Source organism: Tenrec ecaudatus, chromosome 13 (genome assembly GCF_050624435.1).
Source record: "Tenrec ecaudatus isolate mTenEca1 chromosome 13, mTenEca1.hap1, whole genome shotgun sequence".
Taxonomy (NCBI): Eukaryota; Metazoa; Chordata; class Mammalia; order Afrosoricida; family Tenrecidae; genus Tenrec; species Tenrec ecaudatus.
Window position 1 is genome coordinate 35,590,383 of NC_134542.1, and position 24,995 is coordinate 35,615,377.

The following is a 24,995-nucleotide window of genomic DNA, read 5'->3' on the forward strand; positions in this document are numbered from 1 at the left end:
CCTCCCATCAATCAGGCTGACCTTTCTTTGTCCACAGCATACTGAATTTGTCCCCTCTACTTAACATAATCTCCTCTTTGCTCTTTGCATATCCGATTGTTTTTGTCACTCATAGTTCAGGTTAAATATCTGCTCAGAGAAGCCTTCCCTGCTCCCTACATCTAAAGTAGCTAGCTCCCTAGATACACTGCACACAACCCTATTTTCAGGATGTGCTCTGCGCCTGTTATTGACTCCATGTTGTTTTATGGTGTTTTGACATCTCTTGCCCGTACTACAATGCCAGCTCTACCAGAGCAGGCCCCTCGATTTTTCTGTTTATGGCTGGAGTGTGAGCATCTGGAGCAGGACGTGGAACTTTGTATATTCTTGATCAAAGAATTGAATGCAAATGCTTGCTCTGAATTGTGGCCCCTGGTGTTCTTGTCATCTGCATGTTTGATTCTATCTGCTTTCTGACTTCTAGAAATTTACCAAAATCTCTGGTTCGTTAGTGCCTCTGCTATCTTCATATCCTATTCTCAGTGCCTTTATGAGTCTACCCACTTTTCTAAATGTACAGTGTTACTTCAATAGATTTTTTGTGAGTGATTTACACGTTGGTACCTGCAAATTGAGATATAGCCATCAGGTTACAAACCATAAATAAAGGTCAAGTTTAGAAAGCGTGACTTGTTTTTGCAGAGCAGTACTTCAGTTAATTGAAAGAGGCCATATCAGAACCAAACCCACTGCCATTGAGTGGATTCAGAGTCATTTCGACCCTACAGGACGAAGTAGAAAGCCTCATCTTTCTCCCTTGGAGAGGCTGATGGTTTCAAACTGCTGAACTTGCAGTTAGCAGTACAACTTGTAACAACTTCATCACCAGGACCCCTAACATGCCAGAGAGTGTCTGATATCCTTTGATGGAGACATTGTACTTCATGCAGAATGTCATGGGGAACTGAGGGGAGTTTGGAACAGAACTGTGTTAGGAAAAGAGTCATTAAGGAAGAAGTCTGACAGTGATGGATTAAAAAAAGGAGGTCAGGTAGGAAGTTGCTGTAATGATCTGAGGAGGGTCAAGTGTGGATTGGAACCAAGATAGTGCTCACAGAAATAAAAAAGGGGGGCATGGAATCAGAAAAACATGGATGAATTGCTCTGTGATAAAAGTGAGTTTTGTTTTGATAGAGTAATTGATTATATGGAGGACAATATTGAATATGTCTTCTAACTGTAATGAGTTTTTAAATGTCCGTCATAGGAATTTATGAGAGAAAGGAAACAGAAGGCAGGCACTATCTGGAAGCATTGCTAGGTGGAGGGTGTTTGATCGGCTCTAGTATATTTAGTATCTCTGCATGTTGGCAAGAGGTCAGAAAATACGTTAATGAATAATGCAAAGTACATGTGTTATGCTGTCTGACTCCCTTTCTTCTTACATTTGGTTACAAAATTTTCAAAACTAAAGAACTTAAAAAAAAAATTAGACCTGAAGTCTGTATTTAGCTTAGCCTTTTTATGAGATTACATAGTAGCCTTTGATTCTGTTTTTATCCTCATCTACTTATAAGATTAGCCAATTAAAAAGAAAAAGTTAGCTATTTAATTTCTTTATCGGAAGATTCCGTCTATGCAAGAATTATCTTATAAATAATTATTTTCTAAGGTATTAAACTTCTGTTTATATTAATTAAAACTAAATTTAGCATAACTGAAATATATTGGAAAGTTTATTTCATAATAAGTAAGGCAAATGCAATATAAGAAGGTAACACCTAAAACAATAAAACCATATATAAAAACATTATTTTCCAATGTTCTTAGATTAACATGCATATTATTTTTGGTTTTTAAAAATGTACTGAGCCTATATTGGAAGCCTGAACAGGATACTTCTAAGTCTGCCAGCTTCATTTTATTTCTGAATTTTCAATGACCTACTTGTTGATACATAATTTTTCTAACTACAAACTCCTGAGGGCAGAGATTGTTTTTTGTCTCCCTGTCCTTTCTTTCTCTTTCTCAACTTACTTTGCTATAATTTCAAACTGATACAAACAAGAGTACAAAGAATCCCCGTAGATTTTTACTCAGATATTCAAATTGACCTGTGATTTCCACTTTGCCCGATATTCATTCCTCCTGATCACATCCACACTTTTCTCTGACTCAGCCACGGTTGTTAACTGCTGGTTATTCCGCTAATGGCTCCGCTGGGTGTGCAGAATAGAGCTACCCCATCGGGGTTTCAAGGCTGTTTGACCTTTCGGAAAATTGCCAGCCCTGTCTTCCTATATGCCTCTGAGTGGGTTCCAACAGCCAGCCTCTCTGAGTAGTAGTCAAGTACTTTTCACGCCACACAAGAACTCCTGAGAAGGCCATGTTGTTGTTACAGTGCCACTGAGGGCACTTCGACGCATATTGACCTTCTGTACAACAGGAAAACACAAACACTGCCACACAGAGCTCCTACCTGTTTAAAAAATGAAAAACAAACTCACTGCTATTGAGTTTATTTTGACTCATAAGGACCCTCTAGAACAGGGTAGAACTGCCCTTGTGAGTCTCTAAGACTAGTTCTTTATGAGAGTACAAAGTCCCTTCTTTGTCCTTTGGAGCTGCTGGTAACTTCAGATTGCTGACCTTGCAGTTAGCAGTCCAGTCCATAACCACTATGCCGCTGTGGAAAATTCACCAGCAAAGAATTTGCATGTTTTATAACTTAAGTGTAAAACTTTCCGCAGTACTTTAAATAAAAATATATTAAAGGTAATTTTTTAACAAGATCATCTAACAAAATGAAAAGACAAAACCCAAGGAGAAACGTTGCTATATACATCCATACAGTGAATATCTTGGTTCCATCAACAACCCGTTGATATTTTTGTGCCTTTTAAGGCAATTTCATTTTTAAATCCATTTTTTATTTCCATTTTGGCAGTTTACAAATTATGCCATTTAGTTCCCATCAGAACCGAAGGTCCTGTGATCAAATAGTGTTGTAGGTCAAGACAAGAAGACCAAGTCAGTGAACTGTCCCCCATTCAGATGGCTAGTGCATGGCCTCAAACTCACACAGGCCCATTTCATTTTCCTTATGCTGGGTCCAGTTTCTCCCCACTTTCTTCTGCACTGGCTTCCTCCTCTTTTTATGGGCCCCCTTCCTCTTTTTGTGCTCTAACTAAATTTAACAAGAAGGGGTTTTTTGGTTTTTGTTTTCCCTATTGTTTCTTTTGTCTGATGTAGGTTTCCTTCCTCTTGCTTTTATTTGCAACAGCTCTATCTTGCACAGTTGGGGGCACTACTTGAACATAGAAGTCATCTCTTCTCCCTACCTCCAAAATTAGTTATCTCAGAGTTGAAGATGTTTTATGAAAGTTATTTTTGGCGTGTGTGTGTGTACATGAACTCCTAAACCATAACTGGAAATAGATAAAATTTCTAAATGAATAACTATGAAAAGTAACATGGAATGATGGTAAGAGAGAGGGGTAATTGGGATGTGTTAATCATAGGATTCTAATGCTGCCTGATTTCTCTGTGGATGCAGAGAATATTCTTTCTAGGTTAGAGCCCTGGTGGAATAATGTTTAATTGCTCAACTGTTAACCAAAAGGTTGAGGGTTTTAGCCCACCAGTGGTTCATGGAAGACAAGACTTGGTGATTATCTGCTTCCTTAAAGATTATTGCCTAGAAGCCCCTTTATATAGTTTTATTCTGTCCAATAGGGTCGCCATGAGTCACAATACAATGGCACAACAGCAGTAACTTTGTAGGTGGTTTTACTTGTAACCACATTGTGGCTAGGTACAACTGCTTTACCCGGCCAGTTCTAAGAGATTATGACATAACATAGCAGCAGTTGTCAAACTTTCAGCAGATATAAGCAGTACCTGGGGAGACTTGTTAGTGCCCCTGAAATCAGTAGTCAGTAGATTTCAGGAAGGTACTTTTAATGCAGATCATCAACAGCTCATATTTGAGAGTAAAAAAAGAGTGGCTTGCAGGATAAAGTCCAAACTTGGTGTGACTTACAGTTTTGCCCCAACCTCCCCTCCAGACTCGTTTGTCCCTAGGTCCTGACCACACGTTCTGTGCATCAAACATGCTAGGCCCCTGAGAGTCCTCAGCACGTCTCGTCTTACTTCTCACGCCTTTATTCCCTGCACATGCATGTTGGTTCCTCTGCCTGCAGCATTCTTCTCCTTCCTTCTCTGGGCCTTTAGTGAGCCCTCCTTTTCAAGCGGCGGTCAGCTACCCTCTTTGTCTTTGCTGGCTTCCTTGTCTGTCCTCCACTAGCGTGTGCTTTCCCTGAGGGCAGAGGCTCTCACTTTCACCTCTGCTCGCCCAGTGTCTGGCACGTTGCACACAAATATACCAGACCCATTGAGTCAGTTCCTATTCAGAGCTGCTCACTAGTTTCAGAGACTAAATGCTTATAGGTGCAAACTGCCTCATCTTACTCCTGAGGAGCAGCTGGTGGATTCACACAGTTGATCTTAAGAGTTAGCAGTCCAACACATATACCACTGTACTCCTTCTGTAGATATGCAGTAAATACTACAGATTCCCTTGCTTTGGGGGATCATTAAGCATATTCATTCACTGCCATTGAGTCAATTCCAACTCATAGTAACCCTTTAGGACAGGGTAGAACTGCCCCTGTGGGTTTTCATGACTCACTCTTTTCAGGACTGCCAACCTTGCAGTTAGCAGCCCAGCTCTTAGCCATGCTCTTATCATGCCACCAGGCCTCCTGTCACACCACCAGAGCGTAGCAGCCCTCAACAAATGCTCCACACTCCACTCTGTATTCTGAGAGTCCTCGTGCGCTTTTAAATGACTAGTTCTTCCATTATACAAAAGCAAATCCCATGTGTGTTGCTGAAGGAACAAAAAGGGATTAATAATCAATAAGGTATTTTGACTCTGTGCCATTTTTGTATATATTGATCGATATGCCATTTGTATATGTATTGATTGATAGCTTCTGTTGATAATGTGACCTTTCATCCTGTACAAATGTCTGTATTTCAGATGGAACAGCTATCAGATGAAGAAATTGATCATGGTGCTGAAGAAGACAGTGATAAGGAAGATCAGGACCTGGACAAAATGTTTGGAGCCTGGCTTGGAGAGCTAGACAAACTTACTCAGGTTAGAAGTCACGTTTTAAAAAAGGGATTCAGATTTGAAGTCTTCACTGTGCTAAAATTTTAATGTGTACATGTAAGGATATGGACGTAAATTGTAAAATATGGTCAGAAAGGAAAAATGTTCAAAATTTTAATGAGTACTTGGACAGTAATTCTATATCACAAGATACTATCTTCTGTGGTTAAAGGAATTTTTAAAACATACTGTGTCAGGGTTTTTTTTTCATTTGTTTCATAAATTTGAGATTGCTAGCAAAATAATTTTAAAGACTAAATATAGCACATCCAGTCCCATTACTAAGTAAATTTGAGAATATTTTACAACATAATTTCTTCTCATGTAAGTATTTTCTCTGGCACATTTTCCAGAATACTGACACAATTTTAGTCCAGGCTGCATTTTTAAAACCATGTCAAAGCCTTTTGATTTTGTTTTATTGGACCTTGGGTTTTTAACTTTAAAAAAAATTGGCCTTGTCCTCTAAGGCAGAATACTCTTAGGTAAAAGGGTATATAGTACTCTTTCCCTGGTTAATACACTATATTTAATATAAGAAGAGGCTTATGTTTCTTTAAGTTAATTTAACTTCGTAACAACTTTAGAACAAAGCGTAGCTTCACCTGTCCATGAGAATGCTGCTGGGAAGAACTTCGGTGGACAATGATGTGGTGATCCTTTAACTAATGGGAAAGTTACAGGATCAGTTTGTTTCATTAATGGTTCCTCTAGTGGTCTGGAATTGAAACTGAGAAACTCATATATAATTCTTGCTAGATCATTTTGAAAGGCAAACATTTTTCTGAACCCAATCTGTTAATACTGAATCTGGGGAAGAATACTGAGGAGGATCATTCATTCCCTTCATCTGCAATCAGGAGTAGCACTATCTGTTGTAAAAAAGATCTTTTCCTATGTCTATGCTCCCAGATCATTTCAGTTTTCTATGCTGGGGGCAAGAAAGGATGCAAGGGCCAGTTGACTTGTGGGGGCGGAGAGGGGTGGTCGTGGTCCTGGAATGTGTGGTTTTAGTGTCTAAACTTGGGAAGGGGTCCAGAGAGGAAAAACAGTGGCTATTGGTCGGTCAAGTGTCCAGGTCATCTTCTGCCACTGTAGATGGCCTTTCTGCTAGTTTGGAGCCGTCACATTTTTGCCTCTTTGGAAAACTGGGTTTATAAACAACAACAAAAATGAAATTTAATTCAAGTGAAGGTGTTAATGGTTGAATAGAAAGTGATACTTGTTAACATATCCCCCCCCCCGCTTTTTAAATTATAATGATGCCATTCACCCCAAACCTGGCTCCTATAGTTATAGCTCTCTTCAATATTACATAAATTTGCCTTTAGAGATTAAGACTATTGTGTTGTATGGCTCACTGCTAACAAGTGCCTTTTATGTGTGTCATACATTTTTAAAATATTTACCTAGTGACTTAGTGGTGCGTCCTCAAGTGTCTTGTTTATTTCATTACTCTGGTTTCCTTGTAAAGTCTCATCTATGCAACCTACACCAGTGTTACGGCATAGTAAAGTAAGTTTATATTTAAGATTGGTGAATCTTCTAAAATACTTTGTAAAACCTTGTATGTTTGTATTTTAATAGGGAGGGTTAATAGTTTTTTTTTTATTAAATTCACAATAACTCCAAAATGTTATAAAGAAAAACACTTTCTACAGTATTACCTTTTGTTGGGAGGGTGATCATCAAGAATTACTTTTTACTATCTCCTTTGTTGCCTTGATATCACCATGTACACAGCAGATATGTTTATTTGAACTCATAAGTAGAATTATTTTTAATACCTCCTAAAACATATTCAGATTTTTTTATAAACAAAGCCTTGACTACCTTAATGTTTTATTTCTACTGAGAGTAGGATTAGAGTCTAAATTATAGCAGGAGAATTGGGTTTGATATTAAAGGTTATGCACACACACATGTGTGTATATATATGATATATAGATTTGTTTTAATACTACCTTGATATAAATGAATAAAGAAGATAGCATTCTGATCTAATTATATAATTCTACAAATAGAATATCCAACTGTTTTTAAAACTTGGAAATCTAAGACTACAATTTATATTGTTTTTGTTTATTATGTAAGAATTTTATATAGTTGTAGTCTATATACGCAAATTTTTATATATGTAGTTAAAAGTAAAAATTTAAATTTAAAACATCAAACTTGTTTTTATTTTCCTCATTATAGAAAGGTTAGGGAGGGAAGAAAAGTCATTAAAAAGGCAGTGAGATAACTCACAAGCCATCCTTTTGCTGAAGTAATGTGTAATTGTTGCCTTGTTACAGACAAGGTCTGGCAGTTTAGCTAGAGTATAGTTTGCCCCTATCTGGATAGGGCCAAAAAAGAACAGGGGTATTCCATCATTGTCTGAAGTTGTAGCCTTTCTGTTAAGTTCTTGGGTTTCACTAATTTTGAACCCAGAACTGTCCCTTATCTGAGGATACTTTTTGCCAAGAATGAGACTCTGCTGGACCCAAACCAAATCCCTTTGAGGAAAGAGATACGGCTTTCTGCAGGGTTCCTTTCTGTCTCTTATCATTCCATATCCAAATACCCAGCTTATTTGTAGTGAATATATGTAAAATGAAGTCAGTCGCTATCCAAGGTAAAGATATTTTCTCTGAACTGTGACAGTCTCAAGTGTTCATTTGCTTCAAAAGTAAGCATCCATCTAAACATTGAAGTAACAGTCATCAAAATTGCAATATGAAAACCCATTATACTTTTTCTTAATGTTATTAATTTTAAATTTCCTTAATACACAATAGCTGTAACAATGGACTAAACCATAACAATTGTGAGGATGGTACACGACCCAGCAGTGTTCAATTCTGTTGTTTATAAGTTCCTTATTGCAGCACCTAACAACAACAACACGCTTGCTTAAACTGTTTATTTGAATTAGCACAGACTGTAACCAGAAAGAAGGAACCCTGGTGTTTATGCATTAGGCTGCTTAACCCTAAGATCAGTAGTTCAAACCACCAGCAGCTCCATGGAAGAAAGATAGGCTTTCTACGCCTGCAAAGAGTTACAGTCTCAGAAACCCACAGGGGCATTTTTACTCTGTACTACAGGGCACTATGATTTGGAATCAAGTCAGTGGCCCTCAGTTGTAAGGTTTTTTAATGCTATTGTTTAGAAGGATACTGGTTTTGTTAATATGGGTGGGAATTCACTTAGTCATAAAGCGAACTTTACTCACCTATTTAGATAATATGTAACTGAAGCTTGAATTTAATATATCACTTAATGAAACATTCTTTTTTCAAGACTTTGGATTCTGACAAACCAATGGAACCAGTAAAAAGATCTCCTCTTCGCCAGGAAACAAACATGGCAAATTTTTCTTATCGCTTCTCCATATACAACTTGAATGGTAAGATGTAATTGGAAATACTACTGGCAATAGAATGCTGAGTTATATAACGTAGGAACGATGCAGCTTCAGTTCTCAGCAGCTCAAGATAAAAACTACCTCGATTTTTTTTCCTTGGTTAGTTATATTACTAAACCAAATTACTACAGAAGAAATAAACAGAACTGAAATAGTTTTCTACCTGATTAACAATGATTGACAAAGGACATATTCATTTGTAAGCCCAAACAAAACTAATTGCATTGTAATATTTTTCACTGGGTTTAAAGTCCAGTCAAATTACTTGTCAGTAATTTTAAAATCAGCCCTCTGACGTTACTTCATGTACTCTATTTAACCTGATAGTACTTGGAGTTGATATTCCCATCTAATTTTGCTCAGCCTTATATTTCACTTTATGATTTCACTTCTTTCAATATTACCGTGACTACCAGAACATAGGCATTCTGGTTAAAAAAAAAAAGTGGGGGATGTGGTTAAAACCAGACAACAGTATATGATTTTTGCATTATATTTGCCTATCAGCTTCTATTTTATTCCCCTCTGATTGCCACTAATCTTAAAATGCTCAAGCATTTCCTTGTAGAACTTTCATTGGAATTGAAGACCAAGAAGTTGTTATAAATATGCTAGTTGATGAGCCTTATACCCACAGGACTGATCTTTTGCTTCTCCCCTTGGATTTATTAACTGATGTATAAAAGATCAAATAAATTCTGGTTCACTGTTTTCCAGAAACAATGTGTGTCCTTTCATTGCAGAAGCTCTGAATCAGGGAGAGACCGTGGATCTGGATGCCCTGATGGCCGATCTTTGCTCCATAGAGCAGGAGCTCAGCAGTATTGGTTCAGGAAATAGTAAGCGTCAAATCGCAGAAACAAGAGCTGCTCAGAAACTACCTGCTAGTCGACATGCTTCGAGACATGGGACCTTGAAAGGATTATCTTCTTCATCTAATAGGATTACTAAACCTTCACATGCCAACTACTCTCTGGATGACATCACTGCACAGTTAGAACAGGCCTCCTTGAGCATGGATGAGGCTGCTCAGCAATCAGCACTAGAAGACCCTAAGCCCTCAGTAACTAACCAGCACAGAAGAACAGCCTCAGCAGGCACCGTGAGTGATGCTGAAGTACGTTCTTTTAGCAACTCCTCCCGGTCCAGCATCACTTCTGCAGCTTCTAGCATGGATTCTTTGGATATTGATAAAGTAACCCGCCCTCAGGAACTGGATTTGATACATCAGGGGCAACCAATCACTGAGGTAAGGAGATGGAACTATTTTCTGAATAATTTATGATGCTTTACACCAGGGAAGTAAAGAATGTAACTCATTTTTCACATATGCACCCATGTAAATAATGTGCTCATGCATATCATGCGCCTAGCACACATAGCAAACCAACACAAGGGGTCTGTACAGTTTGGAAACAAACAAAACCATACTTCACTTGTTTTTTGCACAAAAATATGGTTGTTCTCATTTCTTTCTTATTCTACACCTAAAATGTGTGAAAGATACCCCTGAGCTAAGTTTTAAAATTACACCTTAAAAATAATACTTTCCCAGCAAGACTACCACAAAGATAATTGAGATTTAGTTTCTCTTTTTTTAGACCTATGACTATATAAAAACCTTTGCATTGTCAGTCATTTCACATGATTTAAAAAAAGTTAACGTAGTTTATAACTGATGACAGTTTACAAAGCCATCATAGTAAGCTGATAATGGATTTTTAGTGTTTGCTTGTTTTAGAATCATGCCTTAAGAAAGAAAGAAAGCACTCATGTCTCCCTTGTGTCCATCTAAGATTCCAGTTCTCAGTAGGTTGTAGTAATCTTCTTGAGTTTGTTCCATTTTATGACCAAAGAGTCATCAGTCTGGTTCAATAGAAAAAGTAACTGCACTTGGAAGCAGAAAACTTGGTTCCGAGTTCTTGCTCTTCCAGCAAACACAGTTCAAATGCCATGGGCAAGGGTGTCCAGTGGTGTAATGTAAGAGTATAGGGTCGGTATTCAGTTGTCTTATGATGTAGTAAGCAAACAAGGAATAAAGCAGGAAACGGGATTAAAGCTATTCCTTGTTCAGAGTCCTGCTACCTGTCTGAATAAGAATTTTCATAAGTAAAAGGGAGCTAATAGTACTCTGTCTCCTTTCTTGTGGAGTGGTTTAGGGAGATTTTAAACAGATTTTTTTTTCAAGATGGCAGCTTTCCACGTGCCCTACAGTGGGGCTAGAGAATGGATTTGTGATGCAATACTTTTAGCTTAAGTGGAGTCTGGTGAAGGTGAGTTGCTTATTAATGTGATTTCATCAGTAGATGACAACACCGTCACAGAGTAGGGGCCAGGAAGAAGAAAGCAATGAGGGGAAATAAAGCCAATGTTGTGAACTAGCTTTTGTTTTCAGTGTTTCCTAATGCAGGTAAAAGAATCTACTTAGTAAAAATCAATACTAAAGGAAAAATATTGCGAAGCATTGTTTAAAGGATTGAAAGATGGGGAGGGAGGGAAATAAGAGGAGCTAATACCAAGAGCTCAAATGCAAAGTAAATGTTTATAAAATAATGATGGAAACAAATATGTACAAATATGCTTGATGTATGGATTGCTATGTTAAGACAGCGTTCTCTAGAAAAAGCCAGGCACTTATGATTTTATATAGAGTGATATATATACAACATACAATGAACAGTCTATAGAGCAGTTCAAATTGCTTAGTGCAACTCACTTCCATGAGGCAGCTAATATACTGGCAGTTCTTCAAGTCTTAAGGGCCTCCGGGTGCAAGTCAAGGAAGCAGACTGCTGAGCCCTCTCTAGAGCAATTCAGGCAATCTGGACACAGGCAACAAACAGTAAGGCAGGTGACCAACAGTCAGCCAGATTACAGGGTCCGACTGTCCCCAGCTCAAGCAATGTATGGATACTCCAGTAGTGTGGCAAAGCAGGTCTTGAAGGAACTTCAAACTACAGCTACACGGTCCACAGGTTGGGTGTCCCACAGGTAGTGTAGCTTGCCAGTTGAGGCAGAGAACCAGCTAAGGCAGCCGCACACTGGTCCAATCATCAAAGAACAAGAGAACAAGAAAGGCGAGACTTGCCGAGCCATTTATCTCTCTACCCTTCAATTAATCCCACTATGTGTTTATTGGCTAGGTTGGCACAATAAACCTACCTATCACAATTGCTACAAAAACTGTAAGAGCCCCCAATAAAATGAACTTAAACAAAAAAATTAAGGATTGCAAGAAACTTATACCCATTATTTTATATAATCTATTTCTCACCCATCCATTTAGTGCTTTAGATTAAAATTCTTTCAGTCACTAAATCTTGGCTGTTAGACACATACCTAGCCTCTAAATTTTATTTATATTGTTGTTATTGATACATAGCAAAACATCCACCAGGTCAACAATTTCTACATGTACAATTAAAGAAACACATATTACAAGTTGTGCGACCATTCTCACACTCAGTTTCTGAGTTGTTCCTCTCTCAACCCACTGCCCCCTGTGGTTTCTACTCACCTTTTGAGCTGTTATTGCTAATTTGATCCCATACAGAGAATTCCTAAAAGAGCATAATGCTCAAGGCGGATTTTTTTTTTAACTAGGCAAGCTAAATTAGTGTTAGATTTCAAGAGTCTTCTGTGAACTCATTGATCACAATATTCACTTAATGGTAGCTGGGCACCATCTAATTCTTCTGGTTTCAGAGCAAAGGAAGCAGTTTTTTATGGAGGCATTTATCCACACATTTTCCACATGCTCCTCTGATTCCTGACTCTCCTCTTTTGTTCCAGGTGAATAAAAACCAGTTATGCGTTAGATACTTGCAAGCCTTTAAGACCCCAGGCACTTTGGACTAGGAGTTAGAAAAGGAGCAATAAACACATTCAGTCACTTAACTGAGATGTCCTATGAAAGCCTGACCCTAAGCCTCCAAACCAACAAACCAAACCTATAAAGCATTTGGTTGTATATAAGCAGCGACTCATTTTTGGCAGTGGCGATTCATTTTTGGTGGTGGTTTTGCCAATTCAACTCTTTACAATGTACAACTTATTAACAACAATTATAATAACTGGCCATTAAGCTTCCTTTTCCCTCTCTCTTCTCTGGCTACCACTAATAAGTTTTGGTCTTTGTTCATTTGCCTTTTCTTTTTATTAAAGTGAGGTCATTTGTCCTTCTTTAATTGGCTTAATTCACTCAGCACAAGTCTTCATCCACACTGTAGCATGTATCAAGACTTGGTTTCTCCTGCTGTCTGAGCAGTATTCCATTGTTTATATGTACCCCATTTTGTTTAGCCATCCACTGCGGATGGACATTTAACTTGTTTCCATCTTGTGAGGATTGTGCATAGTGCTGTAATGAATGTTAATTCGCAAGTCTCTTGTTGAGTCTTAAAAGTCCAATAAGTAGGGGAATTGCTGAGTTAAATAGGAATTCTATTTTAGGGTGTGTTTTTTTTTTTTTAGGAACTTTCACATTGGTTTACACAGCAGTTGTATCAATTTACATTCCCAGGAGTAATGGATAAGGGTTTCTAATTTTCCTGTTTTTGTTGTTTGTTTGTTTGTTTGTTTACAATAAATCTTAGCTAACCTAGTAGTAGTATAATGCTATCTCACAGTGGGTTTGACTTCCACCTTTCTGAGCATCTTTTAATGAGGTTTCTGGCCATCTGAATGTCTTTTTCATGTCTCTTAAAGTCCTTTGCCTATTTTATAATTGGGCTATTTGTGTTGTGTTACCAAGGTTTTATATAGAACGTGGTTATTAGATCCTTGTCTGATAATATGGTTGCTGAAGATAGGTATCTAGCTTATTCCTGGGCACCATAGAACACAAAATACACTATAAAACATTGTAGTTTGGTAATAAATTTGAGTTTTATTCTTTAAAAATAGCAAGTGACATCAATCTATAGGATAAACTATCATTTATTAAAAAACAATTTATTGATGGCTATATGGATAGGGTTCCTTAAAATTTAAAAACGTATTTCTACTTTATATATCAAGATTATACTTAGCATTGACTTTTTAAACATCAAAACAAAAGAACATTCACTGCCATCAAGTTGCTTCTGACTCATAGTGACCCAATAGGACAGTGTAGAACTGCCTCTGTGGGTTTCTGAGACTATGACTCTGTAGGAATAGAAAACCTCATCTTTCTTCTACAAAGCAGCTGGTGGTTTTGAACTGCTAGCCTTGCAGTTGGCAGCCCAGCACTTAACCCACTACACCATCAGGGCTTCTGTTGACTTTTTTAGCATGTGCTATTGTATAGCTTTGAGAGCTACCCGTGGGAACATGAACAATATTTTTATCAGAGCTCTGGTTAATTTGGTCATTCTATGTTTTGTTAATATTTCTTCTCCCCAATCAGATTAATTCTTGAATTGTCTCAAGAGCATATGGTTCTTAGATATGTATGTGTAGCTTTCCATTTATAAATTATTATGAAAGTTAAAACAGTGCAAGAATATATAAAGTAAAATATGAAAATAACTTTCTCCAAGGGGGACCAGTTGGTACAAGGGGCCTAGCACTCAGACAGGCAGGGCAAGCCTAGTGGAGAAGATGGCAGCTGCCCCTAAAAGCAGGTTCCTCTCAGAAGTGCTCCCTCTCCAGCAAAGACACCTCAAACGATGCTATTCTTGGGCCAGGAGACCAGTATTTCAGTGGGTCAGAATTGCCTTCAAGGTTTAGTAAGCAAACTAGGAGAAAGCAAGGAAAGGGTTAAAGTCTTGTCTGTCCTGTCTGTTTTCTTGCCTTGCTCAGAGGGAGATGGAAATGGTCTAATAAACTCAGAACATGGCTCAATATGAAAGACTTTCAGAAAGGTGATGGGAAAATGGAATAGAAAAATGATGGATTTTTTCCACGAATATTTTGAAATCTCATGTGTCTAGGTTGGCAAATATATCTATATATGATTTTTTTTCTCCCTGGTTATCTGTTATGATTCAAAACGCATTTTAAGCAAAGCAATCTTGTTCTTGCTGCCAGTGCCACTGAGTATGTTCCTACTCATAGCCTATGTGAAACAGCAAAACACTGCCCTGCACATCCTCACAGTTGTTATGCTTGGGCCTATTATTGCAGCCACTGTGTCAGTCCGTCTCGTTGGGAGTCAGCAGCGTATTTGTTTATTTTTGTGGAAATGCATGGTATACTTAATACCATAATTCCTGGCATCACTTTTTCTCACTCATCCTCATTATTTTCCAGTTTTCCCATGCATGCATACGAGACGATTAAACATGCCACGGCATCAATCAGGAACACTTCTAGTCCTCGGTGCAATATCTTTGCTCCTCAAGCAATTTAAAAAGATCTTTTACAACAGACTGGCCTAATGGAATATATCCTGTGATCTCTTGACTCTTGCTTCTGGAAGTATTGATAGTGGGCTCAAGTAAAATGAAATTTTTATGACCTCAGTCTTTCCCATTCATCATGCTGTTAATTACTGGTCCCCTTGTGAGGACTTTTATTTTCTTCATGTTGAGTTTGTGCATGGTTTAGGAAGGTTTTTTGAATTTTAAGAAAACTTGATATGATTGTACCATTAGTAGGTGGAAAAGCTACCAAAACATATGAAACATTCTCACAGTTTAAAGGTTTTATTTGGGGGCAGGGGGGACTTTTAAAGTATAAGCTTTTCCAACGTATGATATGCAACACAAATATATGATAGCTTCCATACAATTCCCCTACTTTCTTTGCCTTCTAGGACTGTTTCAAAGATTCACATTTGTGAAAATGTTCAGGTACTAGGAAACTACATTTATTGTCTCTTGGTAGGAGGGGGCCCTGTCAGTACTTAAGCCCCAAATTATTAGCAGGCGTAGACTTTGTAATGTTCTGCTAAAGAATCAACTTCAGAGTGAGAGCATAGGGCTTTCTAATAACTTTAATAAGAGGCTTACATATTGGGAAATGCTAGGGTTGTTATTAACTGGCTTCTCATTTATTGCTGCTACATTTTTCTTATAATTCCATTGACTACATTGCTGCCTTTCACTGAAGTTTATGCTTATGTGTTTGATTCCTGAATCTCTGACCTGGTGATATTAAAAGCAGGAAAAATTGTGGGGCGGGGTGGGGGGGTACAACCTGAATAACAATATGGAAAAAAAGAAAATATTCTAAAATTGGATTGTGGTAAAGATTGTACAGCTCTTCTTGATATGGTTGAACTATTGAATTGTTAGGTATGTGGATGAAGTGCCAATAAATGTTACAAATATAAGCATGAGATTAGTGGCAGCCAAGGGGAAAGTCTAGTATGGAACGCTCGCTCTGGTTCTTGTGTGTTGTTTAGAAGTATGTTTTCTTTTTGTATCTTTATTTGGTTTTAGGTCTTTTGAGGGGAGGTTCTTTTTCTCTTTGGGGCTTATTGGGGGGCTGGTCAAGGAGGCTTAAAGAAAAGAATAGAAATAATACCTGTTTTTTAAATCATTTGTGACATTAAAATTAAAAAGTGGTTTGGAAGGCATTCAAACAATACTAACTCTATGCAGGAGATCAATAAAACAACTCAAAGTCAAGCTTACTGCCACCGAGTCGATTCCAACTCCTAGGAACCACATAGGACAGAAGAGGCCTCCAATGCTGCGCATCTGTATGGGAGCAGAAAGCCTCATCTCTCTTCCCTAGACACTGTGCCATCAGGCCTCGTGGTGGAATAAAGATAGGGGAGAAAATAGTAAAGAATTAGGAGCGATTCTGTGGTAGGCCTTAAGCTGTTCAGGTCTTCACTCCAAATTTGCAGAGCACCTTGTGGAATAAGTTCTGTTGCAGTTGGGTGTCAGTGAGTCGGTTTTGACTCACCCCTATCCCATGTGATACTGTAGGATTGCCCCATAAGGTTTCCTAGACTGTAATCTTTACAGAAACAGATATTTTCGCCCCGTGTCTCCCTGTGGAGCAGCTGGTGGGTTCAATCCATGGGCCTCTCGGTTAGTAGTTACTATTTCTGCTGTTTTATAACAGAAGGGACTGAGGCAGAGTCAGTTAATAATGTAATACTTAAGATTGGTTTAATAGTTGGTGCTTCAGAACTTGGACTCTGGTGGGCTGGAGCAGAGCTCATACCACAGCCCATGTTGCTGTTTCACAACCAAAGGGAAGCAAAGGGGAGACAGGCTGCTGCTCTCCAATCCAGACCTGTGCAGCTGAGATGCATGCAGTAACATCCCCATCTTGTGGCGCTTTTGTGTATTTTTGAAAGTTTAACTTAAACATTATTATCTCTAAATGTATTGGATTTCAGGTGAGGTCTCTGGTGTTTTTCACTCTTACAGTAATACAAATGCTATTATCATTTATGAATTCTTCTAATCTTTAGAGATAAGGGCTATTATTACCTCTGTTAGACAGGAAGCCTTAGAGTTACATTGCCAGTGAATAGAGGGCAAGGGCTTGAGGGCAGGTACTCTACCTATAACTTTCTTAACTACTGGGCTATACTTTTACACCTAGCATCTGTGAAAAATGCACACCTGTGTTTTCATTCTGCCTTACCGAAACATTAACATGTGTTCACAAACCTGTTTCTTTTTTCCGATTTGATAATCTAAAGTTGTTTTATTATAATCTAAAGTGCTAAGAAGTGCTTCATCTTGAACCCTCTATTTAATATACCTGGGGAAAAGGTAAGACTTTCTGCCACATTTATTTTATCCTTCTCTCTGTGTATGCACACAGTTTTTTCCTGAACCATTGGAGAATAGATTGCAGTGTCTGGACCCCTGGAGCCCTTAGTACTTAGGTCTTCATTTCCTGAGAATAAGGAGAGTAGAAATAGCAATGTGCTCGATTTCCCATGGATACAGTGGCTAAAGCAGTGCCATGCATCTTTTTAAGCAAAGGCAGACAAGGAGTTTGGTATCACAGTGGATTAAGCATCACTACTACTAGTTGAAAGATCAGCGGTCAAATGCAGTAGCCACTCCTCGGCTGAAAGATGCGACGGTCCACTCCTGTAAAGATTTACCGTCTCAGAAGCCCTAGGGAGCAGCTCTGTTCTTTGCTATGAATCAAGCTTGACTTGGTAACTGGGTTTTAGCAGATGAAAAGCAAGACAGTCTTGATCTAACTGATCATGTGGCCTGAAGACCAAGATAAAAATAGTTGGCTATTCCTTCCTACATTCCATAAATATATGATAAAACTGTCAACATAGTATACAACATCCTTAGGATGTTTACATAGCACACTATAATTTAGTGTGTGTGGAAGTACCTATCAATACAGACAACCAGACGAGCAAAATCCTCCTGCTTAGAGATTATTGATAACTTTGAGAATGCATTACACTTTGAATGAAAAAGGCTTTGGGGAAGAATGGCAGGCCCAAGATTGCTAAAAAATTGAGTGGTAAGTGAGAGGTTAGGAGATACACAATAGCATGAATTCAGAATTTGTAGCCATGAAAAAGAGAAAAATGTTTAACAAAGGAGGGGGGAAATTGCTGCTAAGAGGATACTCAGAATAACGCTTTTCTGTATCCTTTCCCACTCCTTACAGGACTATTGAGACCAGAGAAAGTGTGGGATCTAACACATGTTTAGCTTTGGAAGAAAAACACATACTTCTGTTCATGTAGAATTAGAAGGAAGGGTGTGAATACAAGTGTATGTACCACATGCATTTTAATGATGATGATCCTCCTAATGAATGTAGTTTTCTTAGTATTGTAAAGAGACTGAACTTACTTCAAGAACGAGGAGACGCCTTGAACCAGGCTTTGAGAGAGTGGCTTAGAGAGTGAGGGGGAAAGACGATAATCAATGGTCAAGCATTCAAGGCCCAATTGAGGTTCAGCAGCATGGATTTTTTTGTGACACTTTGCCTGCCTGTTTGTCTTGGCTACTGTCAGGAAGTACAGAGACAGACATTCTCCTTAAATTATCAAGGGTTAGGATCATTTGGTTCTTCCTTTTTCTTTTTAATTTTCACATAAAAGAATGAAATGTTAATTGCATGCAACTCTCCATTAAACAATTCATTTCAGGGATCTTTTTCTCTTTTTCCTGCATGATGATGACAGCTGCCTTTTCCCACTTACTTTACCTATCATTTTCTCCCTTCCTGCATTTTCACAGCATGCTATTTCTCTGAGATGTCCCAGCAAGCAGGCCAAGCGTCATATTGCCTTCACAGAAGAACAGGCTGAGCTGACACCTGTAAGTTATATAAACATGCCCGTGGGACTACTTTAAGTATCAGTGAAGAGGCCTAAGAACTACTAATAATGAAAACATTTTTCATATATGCTTCAGTGTTCTCAAATAAAAATCTAACATAAATGAGCAAACACAACTCTATGATCCGGTACCACTGACTAACTATTAACACTGGTCATAAACTTATACAGGAGACAGCTCATGTGAGATAGAGAACTGCTGTAGTGGAACAGGGAAGCATAGGATGATTTTTTTTTAACTCTATAGAGTTCGGGGCTTTTGAAAAATTACTATAATACCATATTTAACTGTTCTTCAGAATGGGAATATCAAGTAGAAGGACTTCTCTATACTGATTACTGAAAACCTAAATTTCTAATTTAAGAAATGCCTCTTCTAGGGAGTGGTTGACCAAATCTGGACATACCAGAGCTGCCACGGCCTGTAGGGTAGCCACTAACCACAGGCAGCTAACACCCAGGCAGCTTGAGATGTGGCTGATCTGCATTGAGACACTAGTATGGGGGAGGGGAGTGCTTAAATACCTCTTTCTTTATACTGTTGGGTATTGATTACTTTTTGAAATAATTCTATCTTTAATATTTTCATTTAAATAAAATACAATATTTAACCTTTAAAAGCTATTTTAGTTTTTGTAATGTTTCACATAGAAAAAATGTAATGACATTTTCAGCTTGTTTTATATTTCCATATAACAGGGTTGCCTCAGAGTCATCTATGAAGTATCTTTTAAAAATGGATCTTTATGAATCTTGGCCCTCACCCCAAACAAATGGAATCTCTCCCTCTGGTCTTCTTCACTTGCTTTTTTCTCCTCCTCTCCTTTTCCTATCCTTTCAAAATAACCCAACAAATTAATTTCAAAACTCCATCGCTGGTTACATCTTACAGAGTGAAATGCACTCCTCTAATCTCCTCTCTAAGCGGCAGCCACACTTACTGTAATACGTGTCCAGTCATCTACTGTGTCTTCTGCCCAAACAAAGATTCCCAGTCTGTTTTCAAGTCCAGCAACCCATTCTGACAGCAAATAATTATTAATACTGTCCTAAATGAAATTCATAGGCAGTAATATAACCTGCCACATATATGTATTTTTAAGCTAAGTTAATGCCCCAGTGTTTAATAAGCAGGAACAAGAAAAGTAACTTAAAATCTCTGTCTTATTACCATTATATCTATTCCAACTCACAGCGCCTCTGTTACACAGAGCAGAACTGCCCCGGTGTGCAGTTTGGGGAAGAAGATAGGTGTAAAGTAAAGCGTGTATTGAAGGAAGAAGTTTCCTGCTTCTGGTGTCTAGATGTTCTTTCTTCCTGATGTAGGTACCTATAGTTTCGGTAGGCTCCTTCCTGAGCTCCTCCCCTGCCAGTGAGGAAGCAGTGAACAAGCTACCTGACTGTTGTAAGCACAGATGATTATAAAGTACTTTATGATCCTGTATAACTCTGGCTTGTTGCCTCATTTTTTAGGTGTTGCACTTTCGGAGTCTGAGGCACCAACCACAATGATTTACCCCCCTTTTTATTTTAAGCTATTTAAATCTAAGATTTTTTCATGGACATCTTACTTCTGCTTCTATACGTCTTTACTTCTGCTTCTATAAGCAAATGATAGTTAACTATCATTGCCTCTGACTGATATTTTAGTGACCTAAGTGCTTAAGGTGACCTCCAGTTTGAGGATTGAGTAAATCTGATTTTTGTTTGTTTCTGAAGCTTAAACTTTAATGTCTGGAGTTAATGTTTACCAAATCATAGTTTGTTTTGTTAGTCTGAAACAGATTTATTTTACTTATTGGGGGATCTGTTTCTGAGAAAGGAACCTTTAGGTATACGACAAAGTACATAGGAGATTAGCTTTTCAAGAAATTATTGTCTATATTATAGTTGTGTAAGAATACATTTTTACGCATAAAGTGCAAATAGCAAAATATGATTGGGAGTACGAACAGTAAGTATGTTAGTTACACTTTTAAGTCATCCTTTTCATTCTTAGTTTTTCCTAGTACTCTCCCAATACTTAGTTAATTGCTAACCTCAAATTAAACTGAATTTTCAGACATTTTGGGATTACCTACTGTTTTCCTTGATGAGTCAGCTAATCTTTACCTTTAGGAGGACTGTACTCTTTCAGTAAATGAGGGTGGAAGATGATTTTTTTACTTTTGTTCTTATTTTACTTTGTTACCTAGTTCTAATCTTTGTGCACATACCTTTTTTTTTACAACCTTAAGAGTGGGGGGTGGGGGACAGGCATGCTTTTGTAAAGTCTATCTTGAACTAAAGCAACACTGAAGAGACAGCAATGAAACACTGTAGCAGTCATCCAGTGTAACAGCCATGTGTACAGATGAGTAAAGATGAAGTTAATATGACATTAATATAATATGTCTGTAACTTTCTAATCAGGAAGTATATTTATCATCGGTGACAGTGTACTTTATGAGCATAGGTGGTGCTCTTTTATTATGAATCAGTTTCTTTCCAAAGGGTTTGCTTGATAATACAGTTAGCGTTACAAAATATAACACTAGGATGTTTTCTGTAACTCCACTCAGCTGTGTCATTCCATGTTTTTCATAGTGATTAGTTAACTCTATAAAACCAAGCTCACTGCCATCGAGTCAATGCTGACTCAGAACATTAGCAAAATAAATGCTAATTCAGGATTATTCAGAGATAGGCAAGTCTGAATTCTTTATATTTAAACAGCTGTACTACATAAGAACAAATTCAGTTGCATGAACTCAACACAGAGTTACTGAAAATTATTAAGAGAGGAAAAGGGTAGTCAGAGACTTATTCACAAGCCATGTTTTATGAAAATGTCTTAATTGCTTGAGTTGGTTAAACCAGTTTAAGGGAATTTACTATCTTCTCCATATGAATTTGCTGTGGAACTTCTTCACTAGCAGCACAGTCCTGGTAGTGAGTCCTTTTAGTACACCATAATTTGTATAAATGAAGAGAATTCAGAAACCTTTCGTGAAATGGGGTGATGTTGATTAGGGAAAATATTTATAAAATTTTTTTTCTTGATAAGGCTGTCATTGACTTGGTCACAAATATGTGTACCAGTTTCACAAATTACATAGTTATAATTCTGTTATCACCCAGAAAATAGTATTTAAAGCTAGATAGGTCTTATTTAGGCCTTAACCAGAAGAAGGAATAAATATTCAGTTGTTGGTCTTCAACAATCGTGCTGTGTACACAGCCTCTCAAACACCCCTCTAGAAAGCAAGCTGACTCGGAGATCCTTGCAGTGTATCATCCACTTTCCAAAAAGTAGGAAGCAGCAGGAGTCTTTGGCAACACACACACACACACACACTGGTATAATGGTGTCTTCACCATTATAAAAATTCACCTGAATTTTTTTCAGTGACACACCTAAGAGAGGGCTTAAAAAAAGTTTATGGGAAAATTAAATTAAAAGATGATGGCATTTTTCTGTGAACTTTTTGAAAGTCCCCCCCCCCCTTCTATTTTACTAGTATAGGGAAAAGACCTGAGATTAATTATAAAGATTCATTCTTTGTCTGCTTTATATTTTAAGCACATAAGACCTCCATTGACTTCTATTGCCTTTTATTGTTTTTTTTTTCTCTCCATTTCTGCGCAAGCACTCCTATCTGGACAGGGAAACCTCCCTTCTTCTGCGAAACATTGCAGGAAAGCCTTCTCATTTGCTGACCCAGGTGATAATTCTTCTGTCCACCTGCATGTAATTATTTATTGACTTGTAGGTTGACTGTAATTTCTGGTTTTGATTGTGCTATCAGGTTATTGCGATCATATTTCAGCATCTTTCTCCTTAATAGCAGCACTTTTTTCCCCCTCTTAATGAAGGAAGGTAATTATGTACTGATTAAAATAACTCGTAGAGAAGTATTGAGAGTAGAAAATACTTTTAGTAAATTTTCATGTCTGCTAAGCTTTTCTAAATGCCTGGAAATCTTATGAGTTATGTTGCTTCTCCCCACCCCAGCTTTACATTGTATTGAACTTTAAAGTCATTTGTGTTTTAAGGCATTGCTTTGATTTTAATTTTCACTACTAACGGTTATCCTTTTTGTGAGTTTCTGTAACAGACCTTGCTCTCCAATCCTTGAATGTATTGTCATCACTTTGTTTAATTGAAGCATTTACTCATACATGAAAATCTTAAGTTTGTATTAGTTTAGTCATTGGAAGGGTATTCTGCAATTTTAATTTCTCAGTTCTCTACCCTCAAATAGTTTGAATGAATCTAGTTGGATTTTTCATTGGGCTGATACATCAGTTTAAAATCTTTGAGCTATTGTCATCATTAACTAAGAAATTACAGGAAAGTTGAATAGATTTCTCTCTTCTCTAAGTCATACCTCTGCTTCGTTATTTTATTTAAATCGTGGCAGTTTTAGAAATGCTAGAGTTGGATGTGATGGTAATTACTAACAATGTGTAGGTTGTTGTTATTATTTTATCTGAAATGTTTTTGTCTTGTTGTCTGCGTGTTTTTAAAATCCATTTGTTCCTAACTTTTGAACCTTTATAAAACACAAGATAGGGGTTAGAACTAAAACTTCCCCTGAGAAGCAGTTCAAAGAGAAGACCCTTTGCCAAATGTCAGATCCTTTTTCCTGCCCGAGCTTCTCCCTTTAAGGCAGATCTAGAAGTGAGCTAAGGCTTAAAGATCAAGAAAGTACAGACATCTAAGCAGGCTCTATCCAAGTACTTCAGAACCAGACAAACCTAGGCTTGCTTTTCTCAAATTCTCCTCATTCTTTAGTGACTCACTTGCCGGCTCCCTGGAGTTCACACTTGGTAGCTTTCCCTGGTTGCACCACATTCCAGGCAGCTGTGAAGCATTTCCTGGGAGATGGTCAGCTCCTTGCCAGAACTTCAAACCCCATAGACCTCTTGCATCCATAACACACTCTCCCTTGAGCCCCACAGAGCCCATCTGGCTTCTTCCTCAGACATTTTCATTTCCATCAGGGTGCTGCCATTCTCCCAGGTTCACCCCTTTGGCACCTTCCTGCTGTTTGAGCTGTCATGTTTATTGCATTGTACATCTCATTCCAGCTGCTGCCGCTTTAGAACAGACTCTTCACTCCCTGCAGAACGATTACAGTCTCTATTCTTGCCTTCCTCCCGTTCATTTTGTACACTGCCTTCAGACTAAGTTTCAACATTTTACAATGATCGTTTGATTTATTCAGTACATTGGTTGAGCCTTGCATGATGCTAGACACTGGGTCATAACATTGTGTAAGCTGGACATATTCCTCACTTGGTGAACTCAAAGTCTGCTTAGAAAGCTAGATAGTAAACATAAACCAGCACGCATGTAAAAAGAAAAGTCTGAATCATGCCCGCTATGAAGAGCAGTCAATAACTATGAAGAGTAGTCAAAACTAGGGAGATGTATAATTAATTTAGATGATGAAAGCGGGGAAGGCCATCCTAAGGAGGTGACAGGTAAGTTTTTAGAGCTGGAAGGATGAAAAGCCAGCATGGAGATATATGGATGGGAATGTTCCATGGAGATAAGCCCAGGGAGAAAAGAGCATGGCATGTGCAGGAAACTGAAAACCAGACCACGCTGCTGCGCCTCGGGGACTGAGTGAAGCCTTGATCTGAGTTGGAAGAGATAGGCAGGAGCCATTTTCTCCAATTGCAAAAGGACACTGTTGAAGAGAATAACTTCATTCATCCAACAAATATTTGCTGAGTACCACTGACCTTTAAACAAGGAGGGAGTCAGGAGTACTGACCCTGCACACAATCAAAAATCCATGCATAACCTTTGACTCCTCCAAAATACAACTAGGAATAGCCTACTGAAAACTTAAACCACTGATTAACACTTACTTGGTATGTTGTACGGGGAGATTTTTTTTAAGTTTATGGAAATATGCCGTTTTCATTTATTCTCCATGAACTTTTGAAGCCCCCACCTATGTATTATATGAGAGTAAGTAAAAAGTATTGCGATGAATCATAACCTTATTAAATGACAGTATTAAAATATGAATCTGTTGGTTCTCTACATAACCTACTTCTAGGCCCACATACTTCTGAAAGTGGTGTTTCCATCTCTCAAACTCTCCTCAAAAAATCTGCTCTTTTAGATTTACACCCCATTCAAACGACAGTTTTGACATCTTTGAGGGACTCAAAACATTTCTTTTAAAGGTCCATTGAGTGTGGGAAACAAA

General features: G+C 38.0%; 1 protein-coding gene across 3 annotated transcripts in view; it reads left to right on the forward strand.

Moving 5' to 3' along the window:
- RAPH1 (Ras association (RalGDS/AF-6) and pleckstrin homology domains 1) overlaps positions 1-24,995 on the forward strand; it is a 74,446-nt gene that overhangs the window by 25,583 nt on the left and 23,868 nt on the right. Inside the window, exons 2-5 of one of the 3 annotated variants that reach the window (XM_075530249.1) lie at positions 5,027-5,146; positions 8,447-8,552; positions 9,314-9,819; positions 18,686-18,766. In XM_075530249.1, the coding sequence (XP_075386364.1) occupies positions 5,027-5,146; positions 8,447-8,552; positions 9,314-9,819; positions 18,686-18,766 (813 nt within the window). Of the gene's footprint in view, positions 1-5,026; positions 5,147-8,446; positions 8,553-9,313; positions 9,820-18,685; positions 18,767-22,415; positions 22,491-24,995 lie in introns of all 3 variants that reach the window. The other 2 variants (XM_075530250.1, XM_075530251.1) reach the window with 2 other exon arrangements.